Genomic DNA, 11,315 nt, shown 5'->3' with positions numbered 1-11,315 from the left:
AAACACGGTTTCCACAAAGTTCTCATCGAATGTTGGTTTCCATATGATATTTTCTCTAGGAATATTTGGGTGCTAGCGCCATGTCCGCAGACGAATATGGGCATCCATTGGAGATTTGCCCTTGGAAATGTCTTCACTCTTCATTGAGGCGGCATATTTTTACTTCGCTTGCATTAGTGTGTTAAGCAAAGGATGTCACAATAATCACACAATATGTGCAGGCAGCCACTCACAGAAGCACCAGAAGACTGGCTGCACAGTGCAACTACTTTGCTCGAAACACCACAAGGCCCCAGAAAATAAAGCACACATATAATATCCCAATGTTTCTTTTATTTCACATGATTCCCTTGATGATTGTGTCACCAGCTTATTTGTTTCACTGCTTACATGAACCAGAACGAGCTTGCAATGCAAGCATTATTTTCCCTAGTTGGATGCTCAGTTCAGGATGCCAGATGCTTTGTAGGATTCGACACTGTCTCCGAGGGTCTTCTCTACAGGCCTGAAGGTCCACCCTAGCTTCTGAAGTTTCTCAGAACTCATAACTTTACCTTCTTCCACCTCCGTAAAGCTGCAAACCAATTCGGGGAGAAAGCAAGTTGCGTCCAAATTAAGCATGGAAAAGTATTTGTCAGAAAAAAAAAGCAGGATGCTTCCAATATCGTAAGCATTTTATGACATGGTGAAAACATTTTTTGTTCACTTTTTTACATTTCATATCGTAAAATACATGCTAAATTGTACGTGTAGTTGGTATTATACTTCCAAAAACCTGGCACTCTACTATGCTTCATTCGATTTGACAAATGATAAAATCGCCATTCTAGTGCTTTCCAGGCGATGCTGATACTTGTTTATCTCAGGAAAAGATAAACATACTTGCATTTATCCTTCCTTTTCGCGGGGGGGGGGGGGGGGGGGGGGGGGCATCTAGCTTGTGAGGATTGAAACAGTAGTAAGAATAAGATGAAAACTTTGCCTGCTGAGAAAGGCGCTTACTTTTTGGGATAAGTGTATGTTGGATATAAGGTCTTCAGAATGTTTATGACATCAGAAACTTTTATTCGTACTGGACTGCAGATGTACCGTCCAGATGCCTCTGGATTTTCATATGCCAGAAGAAGAGCATCGGCAACATCACGGACATCCACTAGATTCCAGAATCTATTTTCTACAGTCTCATGTTCTCCTGCAAAAGAGAAGTATTGCATTTTTAATGAAACAAAACTATATATAAGCCTAAACTAGTTTGGTCTTTTGAACAAAAGCAACAGAGGACAGGCATCATTTTCTGATGCCCAAGTTTAAACAGAGCAATGTTGAGTAAATTGCCACTCTGTCATACAAGTGCATGTAAAACACGCGAACCCAAAGATAAACACACCCACCTTTGAGATATTTGAGGAGAATTTTACTGCTCGCATTCACTGTTGGCTGCATCAAGGGGCCAAGTACCAATGATGGTAGAATAGCTACAACATCCATCCCAGTTTTCGCTGCATAAGCAAAAGCCTCACGCTCTGCGCGCGTTTTGGAAAGCAAATACCAATCCTGCCAGAATGACAACAGAGATAACTTATTACATAGGGGTCATCCAGAGCAAGGAATTACAACAAGTTCAGGGGTAAAACTCAACGTGAAAACATAAAAATCAACCATAGAACCAACTTTATAATAGACTCCCTCTGGTCTAAATAGATGACGCAATAGACAACGAGACAATGACAAAAGGCCTACTGTTAAATCAAGAGGCTTACTGTTAAACTATTGGTAACTATGCCTAATGGTCAGCCATCTAAGCTATCGGCCAAGGCAAGTGAGAACTGTTCAAGAGTTGGGTCTGGTGTTTCATTAGTCCCTTGACCGGGTACCAGACCGCTCGCGTTGAGGAATCAGTGCTATTTCGTTCTTCATACTTTCACGTCCATCCGTCAATGATCATGAACAAGGGAGTATATTCCAAGTCAGACATCAATCTGAGATTAATTAGCAGCTGATGTAGCACGCTACACTGTGGGCTAAACAGCGGTGTAAGCGCACCAAGGTTTAGCAAATGCAAAGGCATTGCCTTACTTACCTCACCCTTTCTGCACAGATCCTCGTCTGACCAGCTGTCTTCAGTAAATACTTTGCCCTTGGGCCAGTTAGGATTGTTGAACACAGCAGCACATGAAGACACTATGACAACTCGCTTAACTTTTGCCTCGTTGCAAGCCTTCAACACATTCAGTGTGCCTGTTACAGCAGGGGCTATAACTTCTTCCTGCAAAAAAGTAAAAGATTGTTATAATACATTGTTAAAATTTGTGGATCTCACTCACACGTTATGCACTGAATTCAGTATGTCTCCTATGAATAAGAATTGGTCCTTCTTGGGGCAAAATCCTTGAGAACATGGATCTAGGCCTCCTGGTTTACCTCAAAACCCACGAAACTGTGAAACGGTACGTGTTCTTGGGAAAATTACCTCAGGGTTGGTCGATCTGCCAGAAGGGACAGGGCTAGCAACATGGAAGACGCCCTCACAGCCAGCAACCGCCGACGCAATGCTGTCGTAGTCCAGCAGGTCAGCGCTGAGCAGCTGCAGCCTTTCCCCAGCACCTTCTAGCGCCTTGAGATGAGCATTCTTAGCATTACCTGCATCATGTGGCACGCACAAAACACACCACCACCACCAAACATCACTGTTGGGATTATTCAGAAATCCAAGAACTAGAAATCAACAGTACGTAGGAGGTCAGCAACTTATTCACGTCAACATTCGGTTCTCATTTTTCAGCAACTACGTACTCGTTCTATTGATTTTATTCCTAATCCTACATGCTCCTTCATAAGCAAATAAGCATAGATCTTCGATGACACAGCCCAGAGTCCCGGACTGAAAAGAATCTTCGGGAGTTGGTGGGAAGGGCCGTCGGATCGAAGCGAGGAGCTCCAGGTCGAGGGCTCTTACCGGGATCGCGCACGGTGCCGCGGACAGTGTAGTGGGCCTTGGAGAGGAGGAGCTTGACGAGCCATGAGGCGACGAAGCCTCCTGCGCCGGTCACGCACACAACGCTCCTCTTCGCCGCCGCCTCCATTCCCCGTCTCTCCCTCTCTCTGTCTCTCTCTTATGCTTTACTGCTCACCTCCAATATGCTCTCAAAAAGAGTACTGTATGCTGTAAAAATACTAGGCGTGTTAAAATGTTTTTGACATGCCCTGAAAGACGCTATCATGTGTATCATATTACCGAAAAATGCTTTTGTCCTGCTTTATATATAAAACAACGAACCATGAACATCGAAAATAATAGCCAGGAACAAGTATTGCGATTAGAGACCTAAGCGCCGCCTCCGGGTCGCTGCTTGGCTATTCCGAGGCGTCTGAGCCGCCGTCCTCCCGAGTCCCCTCCTAGCCAGATCCGTTGGCCGCCGCCGTCACCAGCCACCCCGACGGCGGGTGGCCGCCCTTCTCGCGCGCATCCCCATCCTCTCCTCCATCTTCGTTCAGATCTGCCGTCAGGCTCGGTCTGTACAGTGATCTGGACTATGGTTGGATGGTGTGGGTGGAATGACAGCAGTGGATGACACCAATAAAGCGGTGCCTGGACGGCGGCGTCCGGGGCTGCGGCGGCGGGGCTCTAGGGCCTGGACGGCGGCGTCGCCTGGTACTACTGGACGTCCTGTGCGCGTAGGTACAGCGGTGGTAGCCGATCCGGCCCGATCCACCGCGCCAGCGACTGGTTCCAGGTGCCTTCTCCTGGTGCTTGCTGGCCGGATCTAATCCGGTGTTGGCGGTGCCGACAGCGACGGCTAACCCGGGACCATGGTGGTGGCGGCGTCCCCTCTGCCGGGGATGACGGGTCTGATGGTGGGGAGACATGGTTGCTGGTGAAAACCGAGCCTTACCTTGATGAAGGCTTCGTTCTGTAAGTATTCTTGATCCACTCATGCTGCTCCGAGGGAAACCCTAGGATCTGGTTTTCCAAATCGGACGATGGCGGCGTTGCGATGTCGTTCCTCTCTAGGGAGCATCGTTTGTGGAGCAGTGCTGGAAGACGGAGGCAGAAAGTGGAGCGTCTTCATCCTGCACGGAGCTTCGGTGGTGATGTCAGGTCATGCCTGGCCGACAGGTGCTACGCTTTGTCATGCCTGCTCGGCAGGTGCTACGCACGACAGATCTTACTGAGTCTTCACGTCTGGATGGACGAGCGCAGGGAGGTGGTGCCGTTGGGCGTCGTGATGGCGTCGACGGATGGCCGGACTGACAAGGATTATGCGGATCTCTCTCCTAAAGATGGTTCAATGGTTCGATGATGATGGCGGCTTCTAAAACGTGTGCATGTGGTGTACGCTTTAGGCCTGCTGCACCAGCTGTGAGTTCCAATACGTCATGTGGATGGATCGGAGACGACACCGGATTTAGATATGGGGAGTGAAGCACTCCACATTATCACAGTTTGTAGGTGTGAGAGGGGGCTTCGGGTGGTTTGATGTATGTTCTTGTGAGACCTTTGTTGAATAAGTAATAAAGATGGTTGCATGCATCACTCGATGCAGAGGCCGGGGCTTAGCCTCCTTTTCTAAATAAAACACCCAAGACAAGATACAAGGGTACTAAAGATCAACAACATCAACACCAAGCGAGCAAAAGATGAGCAAAAAGAACCACTACGGGATGACATGGCCCTCCATCATGAACTTGCCACCGCGAGGGCCCAAGCTGACCGTCGACGCACATGAGATCCAAGACAGTGCCTTCAGAAAGGGTACGACGCCGGAGTGCCGCACCGCCCGATCGAAAGGATCAAGATTTTCATCCGAAGCAAACAGAGGACCAAGAGCAGCCGCAGCGACGTCTTCAAGAAGAGTACGACGCCCACAGACGTCGCCACCATCGGTCTACCCACCGCCAGACAAGGAATTCTCCCCGGCACACGCTCCACCTCCTTACGTAACGCCGAGCCCCGGCCGCCCCGCCGCCCACACGACCAGGGTTGTCAGTCCGTACCCGAGCCACGAGAACCGCCCATGAACACCACAACTCCCACCACAGAGCCGCCGCACTGCATCCTGACACCCCATTGGCCATTGAAAGGGATGGGCCTCTGCCAACCGGCAGACCCCTACCGAGTCGGAGCTGACAACGGTCGGCACGGCTCCACCACACGGAACATGGATTGGCGACGACAAGACGGGGAAAGGGGGAGAGAAGGAGCGATGCGAACCTCGACCGGCACCCCTGCCAGTGACGGGTGGCCTCACCACCCATCCCTCCTACCTACCTCCCCTTACGTTGCCCCTTACGTTGCCCCTGCAACGCCCATCCACGGTCGCCATTGCAGGAGCGCAAGTAGCCCACGCCGACCGTCCGTCTAACGAGGAGGGCGCCGGAACGGACGAGATCCACCCCGGAGACGACCAGAGGAGGTGCCACGCCGGGCCACACCGGAACAAGGATGGGGGCAACATCTCCCGTGCGACACGCCCAAGCCCACCGGCAAGACGCCGCGCGCCGCCCACGGCCATCGTCCCGCCATATCTGAACGAGCCCAGCGAGCCGCCACCGCTGCCACGGGTGTAAGCCCGCATCGTGAAGCCCACCACGCCGCCACCAGGAATTCACGACCCCGCCGCATCTCGATGCCCCTCACCAGCGAGGCGCGTCGCTGGAAGCCGTTGACCCGCACCAAACGCCCTCGAGCGAGATGTGGAAGAGCCCCGCCGCCACCGGCACCGGCAGGCTTTGCCTGTTAGCGTGGCCCGACGGCGGCGAGGGAGGGAGGGGAGGAAGGTCTGGGCCGAAGCCGGCGGCTAGGGTTTTCCCCCCGGTCGCCGTGCGGGAGTGACGCGGGGGGAGGAGGGTGAGAGTCTAATCCTGCCTCTTCACGCTCTGGCCAGTCCATTTTCATGCAGCATATTTTCGGCGCCGGATTGCGTGCGCTTTAAAATTTGCACTGCGTGCTTTTTAGGCGCGCATTTTTTGACGTCTGCTAAAGCAATGTTGGTTTTAGCGGATTAAAAATGCTATAGTGACGCGATATAACTTTTATTGGGCACGAAATTTTTGTACGGTTGGAGATGCTCTGATGGTGGTATTGTCATAGTGTGTTTTGTAGGGTGCGTGAGTAGGAGCTATGACACGCACTGCCCTACGGGAACAGGGCAACGACACCAAATGGATGTTCATTTTATCCGTTTAGAATGAAAATGTGTCGTATCTATCCGGATTTGTATTTGCGCCGACCGGGCGGTCAACGCGCAACCGCATCTTCGGATCTATCTCGTGTGTCAAAGACTACATACAATAAAATCAAACATGCAAAAAATATTTCAAATCAAACTTAAAAAATAGTTTCATGTCCGAAAAGAAACTTAAATAATATTAAATAGTCTTATAAAATCACTTAAAGTTTGTCCGTACAAAAAGACATTAAACCGGATCTATTGATTGCCAATGTGATTCTATATGTGGTCAACCAAGTCATCTTGTAGTTGCGTATGAATGTGTCGGTCACACATGTCACGTTGAAATTGGACGAACTGATCAAAGGTTGCACGAGGTGGGTCTTCAGGCTCAACATTCTCATCTTGAAAATCAAACCCTTGGTCATAGATGTTTTCATCACGCTCATCCTTAACGATCATGTTATGTACGATTCACACACGCAGTCATCACCTCCCAAAGCTTCTAAATACTCCATGTCAATGCAGGGTTTCGAACGATACCATATTGAGACTGAAACACACCAAAAGCACAATCCAGATCTTTTCTAACATTCTCGTGCATTGGGAAACCTCTGTCTTTTCTCTCCTTGCAGATTGGGCATGGTCTTCACAAGAGTGGACCACTAAGGATAGGTACTATCAGCTAGGTAATATCCCTTGTTGATCTCAAAGTTGACCTTTAGTGAGTGGCCTTCTATAAGCCTTGCAAACACTGGAGAATGTTGATATCATTGTGAGAACCGGTCATGCCAAAAAAATGTCATATTCATAGATCTTGTGAAGATGCCGCTTCAAGTATGACAATGTCACCTTTCACATGCCCCTTGTACTGACCATGCCAAGTAAATAGACAGTTCTTCCGCTTGCATATAATCGATACTACCAAGCATGTCCGAAAAAACCCTCTTTACATTAATTGTCAACAACCTCTTTGTATCAGCGACATTTGGTCTCTCTCGGGTATTCACGGCCAAACACAGCCACCAAGGCCTTCCAGGAACTGTACATTGATTGAATACATGTGGACTCACTCATACGAACATACTCACCCACAAGATCACTAGAAATACCATACTCACCCACAAGAGCACTAGCAATTGTCGGGTGCTGAAAAAAGAAGATAAAAGAAAGAAGGTGATCTGAAAATTCAACCACTGAAAGTTTTTTTTGAATAAGTTGTTCACTTCTTCAAGCAATGTTGATGTGAGTGAAGAACAAAGGCAAGAAACCTTCTTTTAAGAACTGAATTACTATTGTTGTTGTCGATGGAGACATGGAGTCACTCGAAATTTGGTTCTTATTTGAGGTAATCATGTCACGTTAGTTTCATTTTGCTATCTTTTTAGTATCATTGTTGTCGAATGTTGATTGAGTAAGTTGGAATTTGGTTATTATTTTTCTCGATGGAGTCACTCGAATTATTATAGTCAAATTTTAAACCAAAGATGCATGGTCTTAGGACATAGGGGCCCATGTCGTCGAGTCCGCCTAGGGCCTCCCGAAACACTGGTTTGGCCCTGCTGAGGCCGCATCTTACAAATGTGGTCATGGACAACCAATACTGCCACCACTATGTCCTCATCATCCGTAGACGAATTATCCGATGAACAAATAAAGTTGTGAAAGAAATACTCATCCCCGCTATGCATGGTAGCTTGCAAGCAAAGCATAAAACCCCTTGCGGTCGTGGTGGAGATGAGGCCAGAAAGGGCACGTCGAGCCCCTTCACAGGCATCAAAGCAAGGTGGACGACCGCGGACGAAGGGCAGAACAAGGACAGAGGACAAAATAAAAGGGGCGGTGCAACTGATGGGCAAAGCAAGGTGGACATCATAGGTGGCGTCGACGATGACGAGGGACGGAAGGAAGAAAATGGGTTGTGCCACCGACGGACGGGCCAAGGAATGATAAGGCACGCGAGCGTCCGTCCACGTGTGTCCGTTTGACCGCAAACGCGGTTCAAACTTGGATCGGGAATGAATCCAAAATGGACCCAAAACGGACATCCGTCCATTTACTCCCACAGATTAGGCTGCGGTTTGTGTCTTTTTACCCAAACAGACACAGACGGAGTATTTGGGGTCGTGCTTTGGAGTTGCCCTGACGCTCGCTCCATCTCATCACTTTCTCCATCTAATGAGGCAACGACGACGTTTTAAATGATTTGAAGATCTGTAACAATGCGTTGAGCAACTCCAACGGAGCGACCCAAATCGTCTGCCCGCATTCGTTTGGGTCGGCGCGGACAAAAGTGGAGGCCCAACGCGTCAACTCAAATCCAAAACGCATTCGCTTTGCGTCCGTACGGACCCATTTCCAGCCCAAAATTGCGCCTGAAATCCGTCAGCGTGGATGTGAAGCGGACGCGGCGCGCGTGTTCTGATGTTCGCGCGCATCCACATGTGGCGCCCGGTCAAAACCGACGTCGTCTTTATTATTGACGACCACCCACCACGGGCTCACACGTCAGCGGCCCACATGCGAGGGGGGGGGGACTCATCCTCTTCCAGAAGTCGCCCTCATCCACATCTAGACACCCGTTGCTCCCCCGCTCGCGACAAAACCCTAGCCACCATGGGTTTCTTCTCCACCAAATACAAGGGCAAGTCCCACTTCTTCACTGTCCACGCGCTACCATCGCAGGCGTCTTCTAGTCCGCCTTCGGTAGCGGGTCAGCGTACAACTGCACCAGGTGAGGTTGCACTGGGAGCACCGCGTCCCCCTCCCCTACCCCGAGGTCACACTACCACACGACTGGCATTTGGATCTGGAGAGGATCCTAGTGCCAGCGGTGCTGCGGTCGGCGCGGGCGCATGCGGAGGAGGTGAGGCGCCGGTAGCAGCAGCTCACACTAGAGCAGCGGCGCAACCCCGCGTACGCTGCACACTCTCCCGAATGGGAGGCCTGGTTTGCGTGGGAGCACGAGGAGCAGTGCCGACGTGGCGTCCATGATGTGGTTGTTGGACAGTCACCGTCCTTCATTGTGCGAGAAGAAGACCACGAAGTGGAGACCGCATACGAGAACGCGCTGGTGGTCGTCCTGCGTGCAAGCGAGGAGGAAGCGCGCCTCAAGGAGGAGGAGGAGGAGGCCTACCAAAAGCAGCAGTCGGAGGCCATGGTGCTCTCCGCTGTCGGCGACTGCGTCGTGCCACCGCTGGCCCCGTCGTCCCCCGTTGAGTCAGGGTCGCTGGTCCTCAGGCCCGAGCTGTATGCCTGGGACGGGGTGATGCGCGAGTAGGTCAGCGTGCCACCTGTCTAGTTGGGTGCGACACCAGAGCAGGAGGCGGCCTACCTGGAGCACTGGCGACAGCGGCGGGTGTCGGAGGAGGGCGCACATGCCCTAAGGATCGAGCCGATGGAGCGTGAGGCCGAATCTGAGGAGAAGGAGCGGCATGTTGTCCAACGAGCGCCGGTACAGCCATCGGCGGACGACGCCGTCGCCGTCGCCTCGGAGACGACCTTCCCCTCGGCTGACCCGGCACTGACGCTCGCCGACCTCACCGTTCCCGACGATGATGAGGAGGAGGACGCCTAGGACAGCGCCCCTTTTTGTTTTTTGTTTATTAAATATTTTTCTATTTAATGTAATATAGACTATCGTCGACTTTTATGTTTTCAAAATATTTATTATGATTTTTTTCATGCCGCCTAAAATGATCATGATCGCCTTGACGCAAGTGCGGACCCAATTGCCAGAAGAGACACGAATATCCGTCGGATCAATCTAAACAAACAAAATACGAACAAAGCACGTATCCGTTTGAATCGGCTGGTTAAAGTTGCAATAAACAAGAAAAAGTAAACATCTTGTAGCTGAATCTGCTGGTTGAAGTTGCGATAAACAAGAAAAAGAAAACATCTTGTAGCTGAATCTGCTGGCTGCCGGAGAAGAGGTAGCCATGCATTATCCACCGCCAAGGCTGACACTCCTCCATACCGCAGCGGCAGGGTGCAGTGTCGTGTAGTATAGGCAGTCAGCGGTCCTTCACTATCCCTTCGGCACGCCTGCACTGACCTGACCTGTTCATGTCCTCTTTCGTCCTCTGAAAATGTGAAAATTGAATACGACGCGCTAGCAAACATCAAATCCGACCCTGTGTGTACTTGTGCGCATTTGCGACGGCGACCGGTCACACCTCATTTGTCTGCTCCCACAGACGCGTTCATGGTATCCAAACCGTTCACACGAAAAAAGATTCCCCGCTTTTTGGATCGTTCGATAATCCATCACCTCGTTAGAATTTAAAAAGAGACCATGCAGCCGTTTCATGAATTTTAACTACAGTTTCCTTCGCTCGGGAGCAAAGCTATGGAGCAGAGGGACTCCAAAGAGAACATGTATTACAAAGCAATCAACCGATAAATTCAATGATATGTATTGAACAGAAGCAGTACAGTCATGTCTAAAGAAATACAAAAGAATACAAAAGAAATTGTCGGAAGATAACCCCGGGATAGGCTCATCAAGCCTGCTCCTTCATCTCCTGTCCAAAGGATATGAACAAACACAGTTTTCCAAGGCCCAAGTCTTCTGGCCGGCTAGCCTGCGCCTATCGGCTGGAGGACGAGGCGGCCATCTCTCTGGCCGGCCAGGCAACCCCTACCGGCTAGAGTTGAGACGGTTACCTCTTCCTGACCGGCTTGGTCATGCTAGCCGGCTAGGAACGAGGCGACCGTGCCCAAACCGGCTAGTCAAGCAGGCCAGCCGGCCGGGAATCACAAGTCACATCACATCGTAGGTCAGGATGAGACCTTACGATTAAAGGTAACTACGCGTCAGCATAGGTACTGGATCGGAGTGTCCGGCAGGTACGAGCTTCGGCGGCCACGCCGCTGACCTACCCCGGCTCTGATCCATCACCTAGCATAGTGTCGGACCGTCACACTCCCACTCCATTACTTCACTCGGCGTGGGGAACAGTGGAGGCGGTCGTACTACTTGCCCATGATGAATCTCGCTGGACGACGCCCGACGCACAACACGTGCTCAGCGTCAACCTTACGCGAGAGCTTCATTGACCAGCCGGCGGGTCCCACAGCCAATCGAGACCATGCAGCCGGCGGGTCCCTCAAGCGACAAGACAAGACTCTCGTGGGCCCCTG

The 11,315-nt window shown here is 50.8% G+C and overlaps 1 protein-coding gene across 1 annotated transcript; it reads right to left on the bottom strand.

Moving 5' to 3' along the window:
• Positions 1–313: 313 nt before the first annotated feature.
• On the bottom strand, positions 314–3,254 carry LOC123413191 (cinnamoyl-CoA reductase 1-like). The gene is made up of 6 exons (XM_045106141.1): positions 2,957–3,254; positions 2,471–2,640; positions 2,081–2,266; positions 1,392–1,554; positions 1,003–1,192; positions 314–574 (listed from the first exon to the last, which is right to left on the bottom strand). Exons 1-6 carry the CDS (start codon positions 3,081–3,083, stop codon positions 442–444), a joined length of 969 nt encoding a protein of 322 aa, XP_044962076.1. The 5' UTR covers positions 3,084–3,254; the 3' UTR covers positions 314–441.
• Between the last annotated feature and the right edge of the window lie 8,061 nt (positions 3,255–11,315).

This window comes from Hordeum vulgare, chromosome 7H (genome assembly GCF_904849725.1).
Source record: "Hordeum vulgare subsp. vulgare chromosome 7H, MorexV3_pseudomolecules_assembly, whole genome shotgun sequence".
NCBI lineage: Eukaryota > Viridiplantae > Streptophyta > Magnoliopsida > Poales > Poaceae > Hordeum > Hordeum vulgare.
This window is presented reverse-complemented; position numbering and strand designations above follow the sequence as displayed.